Source organism: Lactuca serriola, chromosome 7 (genome assembly GCF_051521515.1).
Source record: "Lactuca serriola cultivar US96UC23 chromosome 7, Lser_US96UC23_V15, whole genome shotgun sequence".
Taxonomy (NCBI): domain Eukaryota; kingdom Viridiplantae; phylum Streptophyta; class Magnoliopsida; order Asterales; family Asteraceae; genus Lactuca; species Lactuca serriola.
Genome location: NC_136414.1, coordinates 136,604,941 through 136,622,561, shown reverse-complemented (window position 1 = coordinate 136,622,561; position 17,621 = coordinate 136,604,941). Strand labels below are relative to the sequence as shown.

The following is a 17,621-nucleotide window of genomic DNA, read 5'->3' as shown; positions in this document are numbered from 1 at the left end:
TGGTTACACGAGACACGTTCAATACCTAAGTGCAATGATGTTGAAAGACACCTACAATACTTAGAAGTCCTCTGACTTATAGCCTTTAATCTTTGTGAGCAAGGGAATTATATGTATATATATATATATATATATATATATATATATATATATATATATATATACGGGTTGACAACCCCACCTATGGTTGCTAGATACAACCTTGACGCTCAAGTCACAATGGGTGATAATTATTTTTACTTATTATGACGTCAAATGAAGCGTTGGGAGGGGCACAACTACTTAGTCACAACTTGGTTATAAGGACTCCCTGTAACATTGAAGTGAGTCTAATTCACTAATAAAATATAAGTTGAAAACTATTACAGTTAAAAACTATTTACAGTTGAAAACTACTTACAGTTGAAACTACTTCGATTCAAATACTTAAAACATGTGAACTCACCAACATTATGTTGACTCTCTTCAAACAAACATGTATTCTCAGGGAAATAAGAGCAGGAAGCTTACGCTTATAGAATAAGTCTTGGAGTCACAGTTTTTTATAGATTACTAATGAAGTTTTATAGATTAGCCTATTGTTAGAGCATAAACTTATGTAATATTAATAGTTGTAACTCTAGACAAGTATCAATGCAATCCCTTTTCAGTAAGAAGATTTCACGCTTTTATGTTATTTGTTGTGCTGGTCCTATGTATTCAAAGATTGTGATCCATGACAACGTATCACTGCCTGAAGATTCCGTTGTCGGCCTGGAGTGTGACAAAACCCAACATACATATGTTATTTGCTATCCTCCAATGTGATTTGCTCACCAAATTTCATGTATTTTTGTTTTTTCAAATAAACATATCATAGATGTATAAAACTTAATAAAACATGATTAATACACTAAATAAGTAGAAATCTTATAAAGTTTTCAGGAGAATACATAAATTCAACCATTAGAGAGGTTGAAAGAATTTTCTATAAGCTGAAAACTAAAAAATGAATATATTCTTCAAAAATTAGAGTATTTATACTTTCGGCCCATGGGTCGTTATTGGGCTAATTCACAGCTCAATATACTCAAATACTAGCTGAAATGTAGGATTTCACAAGTGTGACTAATCATCTGTGAAATGAATGATTATTTTTCGAAAATTGCTAATTTTTTGCTATTATTTTATAAAGTAATTGGCGCTTATGGGTAAATTTATAAATTTCTTTAAAATTGAAAAGGTTAAAACAGTCTTTTTTTTATTATAAAGACCAAATTCACAATGAAATTAGTAAAAAAAAAAAAAAAAAAAAAAAAAAAAAAAAAAAAAAAAAAAACATTCACGACTTTTACAAATGACAGGCGACATTTTTGCAATTTTGTCAATAATACGAATGACAGTGACGCCTTGTTCCCGAGTTCTACTTAAGGAGAGAAATGGGAGGATACGGAGGGAAAGTGAGGGGTGTCGAAGGAAAATCGTGTTCCCGAGTTTCATTAATGAAAGGAAAGTGAGGGGAGGGGAAGGATTTTGGAGTCATATTTTTCTTCCAAATTTTCCTCCCAAATTGGACGGATTTGGAAAGAAAGTGAGGGGAGGGAAAATTTTATGCTTTATTTGCTTTTTCCTCCTAACTCGGGAACACAAAAACTTAAAATTTTTCTTTCATTTTCTTTCATTTCCTTCGAACTCGGGAACACAGAATAATGAATATTTTCCTTCACCTCCTTTTCTTTCCGTCAAAATTTTCATTCCCTATAAAAACTTTTAATGAATGTAAAAAAAAAAAAAAAAAAAGAAAAAAAACTCGGAACAAGGCGTGAAAGACACCCTTGCTAGTTGCTAGACATGACGACTGGAGATGCTTCGAGGCCCTATTGACGATATCTCCCGCTTTACTCATATATGGGTTTCCTCCTCTCAAGCACCACCTACACTTCTATCTCTATTATTCATCACAAGGTGCACTCTTTATCCTTTACAACTAGAACGCAAGTTTTATTCCGTTCTGTTCTTCATGATCGTAATTTACCAGGATTTCTACTCAATTCACTACCCAAATTTGTTTCTGATAGATTTGTGGTCGAAAGAGTATGATTGCTAGTTGTTTCTTCTCAAATAATCGATAGATTATCCTTCTTCGTGTGAAGGAATTTTCAGATTGTGTGACGATTGATCATTGATTGTACTATCGGCTCCAGCATACGTTGGATGTTCAGTTCAGACCTAGCGTGTGTTTGGATGTTAGCAATTTGTTATCGCGATTCTCATGCTGTTAACTGTAGTTATGATTCTGAATTTTTCAAAATTAACCAGATTTTAGAGCAACGAGCAAGAGAACTGATTAGTGAGATAAATGTAAAATTATCTGATTATCCATGGCTTTTTTCAACTGATTCTAATTCTTTAAATTGCAATAAATACTTCGAACATGTATATATCCCAACCCCCAACACTACCCTAGTAGTAGAAAGTTGCTAATGTTTGAAAACTGTGGATTCAAAGGGTAATCTGGTTTTATTGGCGACGTGGGGTTTTAATGGGTTAAATCGATTCATTTTTTTTATACAAAAATGTTTTTTTTAACCCTAAAACGTTGGTCTCTCTACGTCTTATTACCACAACTGAGTCACTTGTTACTCCTCAATCGATTTCAGCATCGATGATAGCGATTAGCTCAGTAATTTCTTTCTTATCTAAGTCCTATCTATTCCATTAACGATTAGTTGAGTTTCTGATTTTTGCAAAGTCTGCATATCATCAGTTCATCACTCTTTCTGATTTTGCTGATACCCGATTGTCAAATTCTGCAACTCTTCATAACATCACTTCATCACTCATCATTTCTGATTTTTGTTTATAATCAATGTTTACGTTTCCTAACTTTTTGATTGATTACCCTCAGATATGTACAACATTCAGCTCAAAACAAACTGGTAGACAAGGATTTGACCAATTTGGTGCTTTGACTCTCAAAGCAATAATGCCTGAAGAAAAGTCTCTAACAATCACAAATGATTCCAACAACAAAAAAACTCCACATGTTTTAACTGTAGCTGGCTCTGATTCAGGAGCTGGTGCAGGAATTCAAGCTGATCTTAAAGCTTGTGCTGCAAGAGGAGTCTACTGCTCCACTGTCATCACTGCTGTTACTGCCCAAAATACCCTTGGTGTCCAGGTTTAAAACCAATTTTCTTTTTATAGTTTTCTAGTAATATAAAAATGTTTCTTTTTTTATATCTTTTTAGTATTCTTTTGTAGGATGTGAGCATTCTTTCAGAGGAATCTGTTGCAGCCCAGTTGAAATCTGTGTTGTCAGATATGCGGGTTGATGTTGTAAGATTATGTTAATTATATATTAATTAAGTAATTTATTTAAAATTTCACAAAGATGTTTTATTTTAATATTGATATCAACTTAAGGTGAAAACTGGCATGCTTCCTTCAATCACCATGGTCAAGATCCTTCTAGATAGTCTAAAGCAATATCCAGTTCAAGGTATGACACATTTATTCAAATTAGATTAAGTCATTTTTTGAAATTTGACTTGGTCAAACTTTTATAAAGTCAGCTTTAGTTGTTGATCCTGTTATGGTGTCTACTAGTGGAGATGTTCTTGCTGGTCCTTCAATTCTTGATACATTTCGGTAAAATACCTGAAATTATATTATTTTATTAAATGCAAGAAATAATATATTTTCTTTCTTTTGATTTCTTTATTAACTATTTCAGGAAGGATCTTCTTCCTATGGCTGACATTGTGACTCCAAATCTAAAAGAGACTTCTGCTTTACTTGGTGGCATACAATTAGAAACAGTTAATGACATGCGCTCTGCAGCTAAATCTTTACATGATATGGGCCCACGGTATTTTTTTTTTTAATTTTTTTTTAATAAAAGTATTGAGTATTGACTATTGAATTAGCTTATTCAGTTTTATGTATTGTTTCCAGAAACGTGCTTGTGAAAGGAGGCGACCTTCCTTCTTCATCTGACGCTGTAGATATTTTTTTCAACGGTATGCCGGAAATTACTCTTTTGCCCCTTGTATTTGTCTTCTTGTCAACTTTTTCATTTTTTTTTATTGTTTTCAGGTAAAGATTTTTACGAGTTACGTTCATCACGAATACAAACTCGAAATACACATGGAACTGGTTGCACGTTGGCGTCATGTATAGCTGCTGAGCTGGCAAAGGGTTCTTCAATGTTATCAGCTGTTAAGGTAGCAAAAAGATATGTTGAGAGTGTATTGGAGTATAGCAAAAGCATTAATATTGGAAATGGAGCTCAAGGTCCTTTTGATCATGGGTTAAAGCTAAAGAGAAGTGTGTGTAATTCAAGTAGGATGCAAGTGTTTGAGCCAAGCAACCTCTTTTTATACGCTGTCACGGATTCCGGGATGAATAAAAAATGGGGCCGTTCCATTACCGATGCTGTTAAAGCTGCCATTGAAGGCGGCGCCACCATCGTTCAGCTCAGGTTTACTGTTATCTGTTGTTATCTGTTATCTGTTATCTGTCATCTGATATCTGTTATCTGTGTAGGGAAAAAGAAGGGGAAACGGGAGAGTTTCTGGAATCAGCAAAAGCATGTGTGGAAATATGTCGTCTCCACAACATCCCTCTTCTAATAAACGACCGTGTAGACATCGCGTTAGCATGTGACGCGGACGGGGTCCACGTGGGGCAGTCGGACATGCCGGTTGCCATGGTGCGGGCCCTTGTGGGGCCCGATAAAATCATTGGGGTCTCATGTAAGACACCCGAGCAAGCTCTAAAAGCGTGGGGGGATGGTGCTGATTACATAGGATCAGGAGGGGTGTTTCCGACCAACACAAAGGCGAATAACCGGACGATTGGTTTGGATGGATTGAGAGATGTTTGTTTGGCTTCCAAGATTCCGGTGGTGGCGATTGGCGGCATTAATTTGGGGAATGCTAAGGAGGTGATGGAGTTGGGGGTGGTGAATTTGGAAGGTGTGGCGGTGGTTTCGGCCGTGTTTGATCGGGAATGTGTGGCGGAGGAGACGAGGAAATTGCATGATTTGTTGAAGGAAAGTGTTGTCGAGAAGGTGATGGTGTGATTTTTTTAATGAGTGTTCGATTTTGGTTGTAAAATAAAAGGTAAATCCTCCGTTGTAATAAGTTACTTATTTAACTATGAAGGATAAATGTTGTGGTAGGAGTTTTCTTGAAGTAACTGTAATCGTGATGGGTATTTGATTTTGTGAAATTTAAGAGCAACTTAAATATTTCTAATGCAGTATTTAAATACTCAAGCTTTAATATAACGTGAACCGAGTCTATTTCGAATAATTTTCAAACCGGTTTCAAGTATTCCACAACTAGTAACGGTGATTAATGGTTATTAAATTGTAAAATAGTTTGCTTATTATAACATCGATCTTCCATTTCAATAGGGTCAAATGCAAGAAATAACAATCACTTGTTAGGTCTCAAATATGTTTACGATCATTGTAGAAGAGGAATACAGTTATATGCTTTTATTTTTAAGCCATAAATGTAGGTAGAGAATAAGAGAAATAACAACAAATAAATCTGAGTTTTTTGTTTACTTAAAGCATAAAACAATAAAACAATGTGTTTACATACTTTCTTCAAGAAAAGTATTGTGTTAAAAATTTAATTTACTTTCTTTAATATGTATTTTTTTTAACCTTAAGAATAATACATATATATGAAGAAATAATTAACAAAAAGGTAGCTTACAAACCAAACAAAATACATAGAAAAATGGAAACAAATTCAGTTCCATTGCATTTCCATATTTAGAAGGAATACACATGTTTAAACATCTTGAGTATGTTAGCATTTTCCCAAAAAAAAACTTATTTTGCTACTAAATTACATGAAGCTCTCATGTCAAAATCTATTCAAATGTTGAAAACATTAGGAATGCATGAACTCATCATATGTTGAATTTCAATCTCATTCCTTTAATGGATTTTAGGAAGTTATAACAAAACCAAAAAATAGAAACAAAAATTTCCCTGCATCCCCAAAGGAATTAATAACGCAATAAATTTAAAAAAAAAAAAAAAAACATTTTATGATGATTTTAAATGAGAGCCCGAATGCCAACTTGTTGCATATCTCTTAGCTTCCAAATTGGCATATGTCCTCCTTCATCACCTTCTTCCGCTTCCACAAGTTGCATTGCCCACAAATAATGAACCGTGTGGATTGTATCCTACAAAACCAAAGTCAAAGTCAAAATCAACAAAGTCAAAGTCAAAATCAAAGTCAACTATGAATAAAAAGTACCTTCCCGCCTTCTGTTATTTCACCAAGTCTATCTCGTACACAATACACTTGTTGTGTTTGAAACTGTAAAACCAAAGTCAGTTAAGTATCAAGAAACAACAATTTATTTTTAATTTTTATTTTAATTGAAAGAAAATCAAAGTATGTTGCTATTTTTTGTATTTAACCCTTTTGGTTGTGAAAACATTTAAACATGTGTTAAGTAATTATACCCCAACAATAATCAAGGGAGTGTCACCCATCATTTTGGTCTCTCTTACATCCACTTCAGATATATGTAATATCTGCATCAATTTTATTAAAAATTAGTAAAGTCATTATGATTTTACAAAATAAAATAAAAACAAATTATTTGAATATTTTCTAACCTTGTTATCATAAAAAGTTCCCTGCGACTCACAGATCCTTTGCTCTGCTTTACACCTCTCAATGATTTCAGGGGAACAATATTTCTCCAATACTTCAGTCTCTCCCTGTAAATTTTCAAATTTTAATGCTATAATTGCATAGATTTTTAAATTAAGTGAAATAAATAATAGATATAAATCCATACTAGAATAGAAAAAAGATTAAAAGACAATTTCAAACTTACTTTGATGTATGACTTGAGGACTGGTTTCACAATTTCTTGGACATCAGATACAAAATCAGGCAAAGAAAAATATCTGAGAAACACAAAGTTTAAATATTTAGTTCATGGATTATAATTTATAAATCTTTTTTTTTTTTGAAGACAAAATGCATATATCATCATACGGGTCTCGGCGACGAATTTCCTTAAATGACATTGCAGCATCTGTCTCTCTAAACACACTTTCATTGATACTGTTGCAAAAAAAAAAATACGATATTACCCCTTTTGAATCATATAAACAAAAGCTTTGTATGTGAGAAATATGTTTAGAGCAGCATACTCCTGAATTTTGTGAACTACAGGATGATCACTAGTCTCCCATCTTTCCCGCATATCTTCTGCAATCTGTAAACCATTTGACAAAAGAACAGGAACAAATTACCATAATACCCTTTTGAAATTAAACACACATGCAAAACAACACTTCCAAAGTTTCATGTTGAATGGATTTCATCATTCCTAAGGGAAGGTAACTGTAGAAGTACATCAAGTCTATTCATCCTTTTTTATTAAAAGACCAAAATACCCTCCTGCAAGTTTGGTGAAGTTGCAAATGATCATACATACCTCTTGGCTTTTTGTCACAACAGGTTCACTAAAGCCACTCACTCGCTTGAATAACGGATGACCTTGCATCTAGAGAATACAAAAAAATTAAATTTTATTGATAATTTGATATAAAAGAAAAACTAAAAATCAGTCAAAAAGACTCACTTTTGCCTTGAAAGCCTCCCACTTTTTATTGAATTTTGATTGTTTCACAGGTACAACAGCAATATCTGTTCTTGTACTTCTTTCAACATTAGCTTGTGAGGAAGCAGCAGAAGCAGCTTTGGCTCTTTTCCTCTTACTTGGGCTACCACTCAGCTCATCTTTCACAATGTCATAACCCTTTTTTGCTAAGTCAAGGACTTTTGCGTCTTTTGCCTTCTGAAAGGAAGAAGAAACACCAGACCTGACCTTACTAAATATTGTTTCTGCTGTCTCACCATATCCAGATTCCTGTTTCTTATCTTCCTTCTCTTCTGCTGACTTCTTATCATCTTCTGAAGCTTCATTTGCAGAAGAACTGGAGGATTCTGTGGATTCCTGCTTCCCAATCCCTAAACTTTCCTTCACCTGTAACAACATGAATTAACTTATTATAAGTTCATAATCCAACCTCAAATGGCAGAATAGAACTGTTCAAACTTAAATAGCTCCACAGTCTACAGACCTCTTCTGTAGCAGCAGAAACCTTCTCCTTAAGATTCTCGGATACCTGATGAACAGGTTAAAAGAGCTTGCAGTTTAGAATTTCTAGTGAAAGAAATTAGAATAATGATAAAAAGATTGAAGAGGGAAAGAGAATGGATTATGGAACCTTCTTTGCTGTAGCTTCTGCTTCAGTCCATGCACCATCCACACGCTTGTAAAGCTGCTCAGTTGTCTGCTTCGTTCTGCATTCGCCAGTTCACCATCTCAGGGCCTTCATTAGAAGTGTCTACCAGCTTTGACATACAACGGTATGTCTCAGCCTATAAGCAACTAAAGCAAAAATTATAAATTAAGAAAGCTTTTTGGTACAAATTACCTAACTTTTAAGTCTTCTTTCACCCCTTTGAGCTCTTCAGTCTTCTCCTTTAACTCTTTGACCGTTTGTTGGAAATCCTGATTTCTGAAAGCAGGTAAATTAACACAATGGAGGAATCTCTCTGGATTATCAGTGTTTGATCAGAAAAGCAATGCCAACTTTATAATTGAAGAACAATGGGGCTCCTTTTTCTTTCTTCGTTTTAGGTTTTAGGTTTTCAGTTTTCAGGTTGCTTATTTGATAAAGTGAAGGTCTCAGCCACTCTACCTTTATCCACCACATATTTTCATCAATAACTAGTTCGAAACTCAATCTCTTGGTGAACAAATTAACGTACTAAATTAATCCTAATTCATCCTTAGAACATAAAAAACTTATACCACCTTCAAGTTTAAAAAATCAATAAGAACAGTACCTGTTCACTTCGCCTTTAATCTTTTTCGAGAACTCGTTAAACACGCTGAATTCACGATACGTAGAGTTCACATTTGCGCCTCCATGTAACCTTAACCTCAAAGCTGATGTAGAAATCTAAACACATCAAAACCGAAAAACAAAATTAATTAACAGAAAACTTATCTCAAATTCAAGGCAACTAAAACTATTTCAATACAACAACGATCAATTTAAGTAGCTACGAACCTGTTTGTAAGCTAAACTTTGCCGATAAAGCGGCTGCTTAGAGAGAAATAAATCTCGCACCAGCTTTCTTGTAGCCATTGGGGAACTTATCCAAAGAGATTTCAGAGAGCTTTATGACAAGAAAATATGAATCAAAATCAATTTAAGGAACAAATTTCTTTCCGGTTCGCATACGATGAAGAACACCAGAAAGGGTTTTGCGTGGGGATGAAGATATTTTGTGCCCTAATGCGTCCATGTACTATAACAATATTCCCCCCGCGAACTACGATGTATTTTCGTTTAAGCCCTTCAGAATAGAAGTTATTGCATGCGTACAAGGAAATTATATGGATAGTGTAAATTACAGTTTTGGTCCCTGGGGTAAGTATTTTTCTACAGTTTAATCTTAGTTTTTAAAAATTGATACCAAACATCCTTATATTTCCAAATAGCCAAAATGTACCATGGAATGGAATGTTTTTATATTTTGGGATGATGTTGTAAAAAGGTAACATATTTTTTGATTTGTACATATTTAGTTATTAAGTTTTTTTTCTTTATATTTTTTGCATTAAACTGCTCAAAAAACATCATTATTAGATTTTGGGGTCTTGAAAATACAAATATGTTGGATTAAGGTGTCTAAGTCGGTAATTGAATTAGTATATTTTTTGTGATTAGAAGCAAAGTCTTTTTTTAGGTTGCCCTCATAACTATAACTTGATTATAATGACATTTATAAAGAGATGATGAATTATTAGATTGTTATATAATTAATAAACTAATTGGAAATTATATGTAAATGATTTGTTAATAGATTATATGATTAATATATTAATTGAAATAGATAGTTGATTTGTTAATTTATTATGTGATTAATAAATTAATATGAGATCAATAGTTAAGCAACTGATTTGTTAATTTATAAGGTTAATAAGTTAATAAGAAATCAATTAGAATTAATTAATTATTAATAATAATTAATTTGAGATTAATTTGAATTAATTAAAGATGCAATGAGTGAATTGTAATTGTTCAATAGTTGAACAATTGAGATAATTCTAGAAGCATCATGCCATGGATGGTTTTGTAGAGTTCACAGAAGCCTCATGGATGCTAATAAATAAATGATTTGAATTATAATTAAATTCATTACTTAATTATTCAAATCTTGTTTTATCCCTAAGTTAACTAAACTATAAATAGGACCCTTAGGGCACTTAATTTCATTCATGTACTTCCCATAAGTCTTACGCTTTGTTCCTGAGGTCTTTTTTAAATTCAATAAAGGAAAAGAAAAGAAAATTTTGTCAGAAAGAAAGGGATGGGAAGGAAAAATTCCCTTATTATGTGTTCAACGGTTTGAAGAAAATGAAAGGAAATTTTTAAGTTTTATGTTCTCAAGTTAGGAATGAAAAGAAAATAAAACTAAAATTTTTTCCTTCCCACGAATCCTCCCAATTTATAAGGAAAATTTGGAAGAAAAATATGACTCCAAAATCCTTTCATTTCCCTTACCTTCATTCCATCAATTAAACTCGGGAATACAAATTTTCTTCAATATTCCTCACTTCCCTTTCATATCCATCAATTTCCCTCCTTAAGTAGAACTAGCAGGAACAAGGCGTTACGAACAAAAATTCCCTATCCTTCTCACTTCTCAATTGTCTTTTAGTTCTAAGGTTTGGGTGTGAGTCATTAGAGGCATCGTCCTTTTAGTGCTTGTTTTCCAAGCTCAACAAATGAAGGAATCAAGTAAACTTGTTTGCTATAACAAGTTTGAGATGTGTAAACTCTTAACCTTACTTTGTGATTTTTGAAATTTTCTAGGGTTTATGCTAGATTTGTTACGTCATAGTATGTTATCTTAATGTGAAGACATAGATCCTTATTGGGGTGCATGTGCCCACTCACTCTCTCTCTCTCTCTCTCTCTCTCTCTATATATATATATATATATATATATATATATATATATATATATATATATATATCAAACCAATTTTGGAACAATTATCATCCTTAAATAGATGTAAGAAATCGGTTGCAAGTTAGTTATAAGGTGGTTAACGGAAGTTGCATGCATGTGGCGCCAAAATGGAGGTTATAAATATGGTTATTTATATATAACCAATCTTACATCATCATGATGTCACAACCTAATTTTTTGGTGGGAATTTGCATGGCTGATCCACTGTCAGGGGCTCTGGCCCTTGGACCCCGCCAGGGGTGCTACCCTTGGGCCCTTGTATTCTTGAGTTCACATTTATCACTTCGTACCTCTAGTCTCGGTGAGCAAATAGAACTCAGCCTATCGCAATATTAATAATAACTACACAAAAATATGTTGATAACACTAAAATCACCAACAATCCTTATGACATTCAATCATAGATTTAGCCGGTTTCCGACGTATTTGACAGCTCCAACAAGGCTCCAATTATCTTCTCTAAAAAGTCTTTAGCATTCATGGTTTTTCCGCAGGAACTCGAGAATTTCGGTATATTATCCACTTCTCTCTCTTTATTCTCTTTTCTCGTTGACTCAAAAATTTCAATACATACATCAGATATGTGAAAAACGACAAGACCCCCCCCCCCTTTTTTTCTTTTATAAAACCGTATGTGTGCTTTGTAGCCGAACAAAATAGAATGTCAACCCACATAGCTTCCTAGATTGTTGGTGTGTATCACTTCCTCTCCTTTTTCTTTTCTTGTTGTGTCTCCGTGTGCGCTCCGACGGAAACATGAACCAAACAAGAAATGGTAATCACTCTCTCTTTCAAACTCGATCTCCAAGCGTCCTGAGCAACAAGAAGAATCGATCGCAGGATCCTTCTCTTTATTTTTCTCATTGTAATCGACACCCGTCCTTTTCGATTACTTCTCTCCTTTTATAAATACGCAACAACGAATATAATTAGACGAAAGGACTTTTGTTTCACTCACAGGATCTCTCCATGGCATAGGTCAAGAAGATTTTTTCCCCTCTTCTTTCACTTTATGGCTTGTGAAAGATCAGAATGTCGGGGATTGGCTGATTGATTGTATTGGTGATTAAGATGAATGGTAATGGTTATGGTGGTGGGATATGTGTTAACAGAGCACGAGAATGCAATAAAAAGGTGTTGACAGCGTAGGTTGGATGGAAAGATGGTGGTGGTGGTAATGGTGGAAAAAGGGTGATATTCGGTTTGTAAGATTCAACCCAAAAACTAATGTATGGTCTCCGCTACTTTTTTCTAATTTTTATAAGTGCAAGGATGGTAGATTGTGTAGGTTGGAATGGAGAAATAAGGGTGGTGTTAGGGTAGCTTAATGGTGGTGTTTGATTTGTGATGAAGGCAGATGACAGAGGAAAACATATTCTTTTATTGGATAGCTATATTTTCAAAATAATTACCATTTTGCAAAATAACTGTTAACAAATATCTAGGTCATTCTGTGAATTGCATCGGTGAACTTGTTTGTAACTAATAAAAATGAAAAATATAAAATGAGATTATGTAACAGACCAAAAACGTAACTTTAATGTGCGAGATGACTCATTTACAATTATAATGTGATTTACAAATGTCAACATTCTACATATAACATAGTAACGATTATATCATAACAAATAGACCACAAATATATCAAATAAAAGTTTCGATCAAAACAATTATTTATAGCTGAGGAGAACAAAATAAAAATTGAAAATGTATCATAAGAAAATTAATAAAAACAAAAAATATAAAAAAAAAGTTATGTAATTGACAAAAACATAATTCTAAACTATAGAAAGCAACTAAAATCGTAATTTATAAACGACCAATAATTATTTCTGAAAAAATATATTATGAAAAGTTGTTACGACTAAATCCAAAATCACTATTTCAAAAAGAATCTTAAAAGAAATAAAGAAATAGAGTCTTATAAAAAAAATATAAATATGAAAAGTTGTTACGACCAAAGCAAAAATCACTATTAAAAAACAGTCTTATTTTATGTTTTTTATTATAGAGAAATCTTCAGAAAAGTCTTAAAACTTTATCTTAATTTACGAAAAAGTCCCAAACTAAATTTTGTTTACGAAAAAACATGAATTACCGGTAAAAATGACGATTTGACCATTTTTTTCCGGTTTACCGATTTTATTACTTACCTGTTTCACTAAAGTCTCATCATTTTATATTATAAAAGTTAAAAAAAAATTCGTTTTATAAAATTTATGAAAAAATATATTATGAAAAGTTGTTACGACTAAATCCAAAATCACTATTTCAAAAAGAGTCTTATGAGAAATAGAGTCAAATAAAAAAATATAACTATGAAAAGTTGTTACGACCAAAGCCAAAATCACTATTACAAAAAGAGTCTTATTTTATGTCTTCGATTATAGAGAAATCTCCAGAAAAGTTCTAAAATTTTACCCTAATTTACGAAAAAGTCTCAAATTAAATTTTGTTTACGAAAAAACATGAATTACCGGTAAAAATGGCGATTTGACCCTTTTTTTCCGGTTTATCGGTTTTATTACTTACTTGTTTCACTAAAGTCCCATTATTTTACCCTAATTTTCAAATAAGTCCCAAAATAAAATTTACTGATGATTTAGCCCTTTGCTTTATGTAACATACATTTTACCGGTTTCATTGCTGACCCGGACGTCTAGTCATTAAATGAGACGATGAGATGCATATATTGAGTAATATAATGTTATGTTTAGCATAAAACTTGATATCCTGATGTATTGTATATCTTGTTGGAACATAAAATGCATCCAACGAAGACTACGATAATTACATAAACTAACAACAACTGCGTTATTTTTTACGTTTATAAGAAATATCAAATTGTCTATCTAATCTTATGTAACCCAATATATCCATCCCATCAGACATCAACTCATTTTCTACCATTTTTTCTTGGAAACACACATTTTATTAGTTTCATTATTGACGTAGGTACATAGTCATAAATGAGCCAATGAGATGAATATCAAATTTTATAGTAAACGTGACATTATATATCCCATCGTATTCATCTTGTCAACTAATTTAATGAGTATATGTCTAAGTCAGCAATGAAACCGATAAAATGTATGTTACATGAAGAAAATGGTCAAATCATCAGTAAATTTTATTTTGGGACTTATTCGCAAATTAGGGTAAAATAATGGGACTTTAGTGAAACATGTAAGGAATAAAACCGATAAACCAGAAAAAATGGGTCAAATCGTCATTTTTACCGGTAATTCATGTTTTTTCGTAAACAAATTTTAGTTTAAGACTTTTTCGTAAATTAGGGTAAAATTTTAGGACTTTTCTGTAGATTTCCCTCTATTATATCCTAATTCCCTTTGTCTTCATCCTTTTGCATACACGATAAAAGACGACAAACATCAATTATACATGTGGGATAATGACTTAAAAGGGTAATATATTTTTCGATTTGTACACATTTGGTCACCGAGTTTTCTTTTCGTCCACATTTACCCCTTCAACTTGTTAAATTGTACACATTCAATCCTTATGACCGGTTATTCCAAGTTAGCCGGGAAAATGACTTAATAGGGTAATATATTTCTCATTTTGTACACATCTAGTCCTTAATATTTTTGTACACATTTAGTCCTTAATATTCTTTTGTTTCAAAATAAGTCATTTTTGTTTTTGTACTCATTCAATACTTATGAATGATTTCTTTAGGTTTTTATCACGACATCTTACGTGGGACAATAATTGATTAGTGTGTGGGTTGTTGATGTTTATGTGTAACGTTACATTTTCACAACCATTTTTTTAAATAAGGCAATAGTCCCTAATTATAAATCCATTATTAAGAAAAAAAACGTTTATTCCAAAATACATTTATCGAAAATCAGAGTAATATAAAAAACGTGGAATCCTCAATACTCTTGATGAGTGTGTACAATCATGTCTTCGTCTTCCCACAATCAATGATAGAACCTAAAAACATAAACAATTGGGTAAGCACAAAGTTTAGTGAGTTTCCCCCAAAATACTCTATATAACAAACATATTATTATGCATAACGAGCCCACATTCATCAGATTGGAATACCTTGGCCCAATCAGTCATCGGACTTGAATGCCAACATGCAACATGTCCAATAAGTCATCGGACTGGAATACCCAGGGTTTGTCGACATGCCACCTTAACCCAACCGCTCTTCTCAAGCCTTCGTGCCTACGGCTTACATCTGACCCGCACCAGGTATTTTTGCCTACAACATATAGCAGGATCACCTCAACATATCCCACCACCATATGGCTATCTATGACAACCCTATATTTTTTCCGAAGCAATGTAACACTCAAAAGTCAAATACAACGAAACTATTTGGAATCAACGAAATTAGCCTAAAAAATAAAGTGCTCAAAACTCTAAATTGGGATGCATCAAATGTTAGATATCGTGCCAAGGTTTCCAAAAACATAAAGAACATTCGAAACCGGGTTATAATGAAGAAATTATGACCACTCAAATATTCACGACACACCCGGTAAAACATTATTTAGACATAAAAAGCGAAATTCTAATAAAATGCATTTTAACCTTAAGTATCTAAACAAAAGTCATAGAATTCGTTAAATCGTAGACGTACATAAAAAGATCGCACAAATTGGACCTTGTATGAAGAAGTTACGAATTTTCTAAGTTTCGTAACAGCAGTAGAGAGCTAAAAACTCAAATTAAAGATCGAACGATATTTAGCTAACGCAACCTAAACGAGAGTTGAAGGTCTCCACAACAAGAGTAAGATGATAAAAAGACAAACGAAAACAGATGTCGAATAAAGAAGTTATGAATTTTTAACGGACTTTAGCAGTCCCGACCTATTAAAAACATAGTATTAAAAATAAAGTCAAAACTAGCCGACGGAGTCTAAATGAAAGTTGTAGAGCATAGTCTCACCTACACGTGGATATAAAAAACGCGAACAACGGAGCCCGTACGCGAAAGTTACGGAATTTAGAAGATTGAAGCCGGAATTACGTCCAACGTACTCAGGTGCAGGGTCGAGTCCCATCGGCTGCAAGCTCTACGCCTAGCTAGACCCAAGTCGTAAGCCATGACGCAAAGTTACGCCCAGCGTAACGCGTACGCCCAACGTACTCACGCCTTCAACCCTATAAATAGAGGGCATGAACTCCAGATTTTGGCACACTTTTCTCAAACTCTCACTCACTTTCACACACTTGTAAGCACCAGAGGCCATCCCGACACCCTCGGTTCCACACCCGAGCCCCCGACGAAGGTTCTACGCTACCGAGATCCACGAGAAGCTCGAAGACGCAGCTTTCCGCAGTTGAAGTTCTGCTCGACTCTAGTCTCACTCTCTTCAAACCGAACAGGTGAGTTCATATGTCACACCCCCAAACCAGAACGACGGAAACGTTCGGGGGCGGAGGACGTCATATTCAGTATCATAACAGTTCATAGAAAGGAAAGTACACACCACCATACATATAAAAAGGTTTTAAAAATGTTTACATAATTGTATTCATTACATGTTCAAAAGATAAATACATAAACATCTTTCAAAAGAAGTAATTAACGCCAGCGCGTTAATCCCCAAAAGTTGATTTCCAAACCTGCTTAGCGGTTCCCTAAGAATACAAGTTATTTCAAAGAGATAGTGTCAACAATTAAGTTGGTGAGTTCATAAGTGGTTTAAAAAATTTGTATGCCATTCCAAATTGAGAGTATGTTTTCCAAGAAAATCCCTTATTTTCTTATAAAAGTGTGAAATGCATGAGAATATTTGTATTGAATAATGTAGATAGTTGAATCAAGAAAATCCCTTATTTTCCTATTAGTTGTTTGTTTTGTATATAGGAAAATCCCATATTTTCCTAAAGTAATAGTTAGCCTAATGTCCCAAACTAAAAACCGAAAGCAAATGACATGCTTTAGAAGGTTGAAGCATAGATTTATATAATAAAACCTATTAGAAGATTTCAGTTTGCTAGATGAAGAATAGTTTTAATAGCTACTCATTCATCAATCAGAAGTACTATAATAATTGTATATCCGTTGAGTTTTATAACCATACTAAACATAATATGCCTGTAGCGACGTTCTTCAGGCGTCGTAGCGTTATGACAAACTGTCACCCCAAAGGACGGACTGTAGCTAACAGTCAGGGTGCGGGATCATGACTTCCCGTATAGATCTATACACATTTGACACGTTCTCCGAACGGGAGACTCTGGTTATAGACAGGACTTGTAGCGGTACCTTTTAGCAAAAAGGTATTATTTAAAGATATACACGTCTCACGGATTCTCAACTAAGTTTGTATTAAAGTAGTAGTTTTGTATGCAAAGTTTATCCATTTTCACAATGTTTGACAAAGCATAAATCATAAGTTCTTTGAATGCATAAAATAATTTATTAAAGAATGTTACCCTTGATATGATGTATTTGTATGTAAATGTATAAATAAAACATTATTTCTATTTATAAATCATATTGTATCCCAAGAGGGTAAAGCTGTGTTGTGAGGTGTTTTGCATGA

The 17,621-nt window shown here is 33.4% G+C and overlaps 2 protein-coding genes across 3 annotated transcripts; one reads left to right on the top strand and one right to left on the bottom strand.

The window, feature by feature from the left end:
- Positions 1–1,786: 1,786 nt before the first annotated feature.
- TH1 (thiamine biosynthesis protein) lies at positions 1,787–5,233 on the top strand. 2 transcript variants are annotated; one of them, XM_079009072.1, is made up of 9 exons: positions 1,787–1,944; positions 2,888–3,160; positions 3,244–3,318; positions 3,406–3,481; positions 3,555–3,630; positions 3,716–3,850; positions 3,937–4,001; positions 4,078–4,462; positions 4,528–5,233. In XM_079009072.1, the coding sequence occupies exons 1-9, from the start codon at positions 1,888–1,890 to the stop codon at positions 5,063–5,065; spliced, it is 1,680 nt and encodes a 559-aa protein (XP_078865198.1). In that variant the 5' UTR covers positions 1,787–1,887; the 3' UTR covers positions 5,066–5,233. The 2 variants fall into 2 exon arrangements, with proteins under 2 accessions (XP_078865198.1, XP_078865197.1); XM_079009071.1 differs by lacking the exon at positions 1,787–1,944 and adding an exon at positions 2,052–2,340.
- Positions 5,234–5,898: 665 nt separating this feature from the next.
- TIM44-2 (translocase inner membrane subunit 44-2) lies at positions 5,899–9,344 on the bottom strand. The gene is made up of 14 exons (XM_079009985.1): positions 9,116–9,344; positions 8,889–9,004; positions 8,474–8,557; positions 8,264–8,339; positions 8,117–8,161; positions 7,615–8,019; positions 7,468–7,536; positions 7,181–7,245; positions 7,023–7,091; positions 6,859–6,931; positions 6,635–6,739; positions 6,479–6,550; positions 6,267–6,329; positions 5,899–6,192 (listed from the first exon to the last, which is right to left on the bottom strand). Exons 1-14 carry the CDS (start codon positions 9,191–9,193, stop codon positions 6,061–6,063), a joined length of 1,452 nt encoding a protein of 483 aa, XP_078866111.1. The 5' UTR covers positions 9,194–9,344; the 3' UTR covers positions 5,899–6,060.
- Positions 9,345–17,621: the final 8,277 nt, after the last annotated feature.

What these genes read in the sequence shown, in the direction of transcription:
- TH1 (XM_079009071.1), top strand. Translation starts at nt 2,194, where the DNA reads ATGTTCAGTTCAGACCTAGCGTGTGTTTGGATGTTAGCAATTTGTTAT. An exon ending in AAAATACCCTTGGTGTCCAG is followed by an intron (nt 3,161 to 3,243) that starts GTTTAAAACCAA and finishes ATTCTTTTGTAG; the next exon opens with GATGTGAGCATTCTTTCAGA. An exon ending in TTACATGATATGGGCCCACG is followed by an intron (nt 3,851 to 3,936) that starts GTATTTTTTTTT and finishes TATTGTTTCCAG; the next exon opens with AAACGTGCTTGTGAAAGGAG.
- TIM44-2 (XM_079009985.1), bottom strand. Translation starts at nt 9,193, where the DNA reads ATGGCTACAAGAAAGCTGGTGCGAGATTTATTTCTCTCTAAGCAGCCG. An exon ending in AAAGTTTAGCTTACAAACAG is followed by an intron (nt 9,005 to 9,115) that starts GTTCGTAGCTAC and finishes TGATGTGTTTAG; the next exon opens with ATTTCTACATCAGCTTTGAG. An exon ending in AAATAACAGAAGGCGGGAAG is followed by an intron (nt 6,193 to 6,266) that starts GTACTTTTTATT and finishes TTGGTTTTGTAG; the next exon opens with GATACAATCCACACGGTTCA.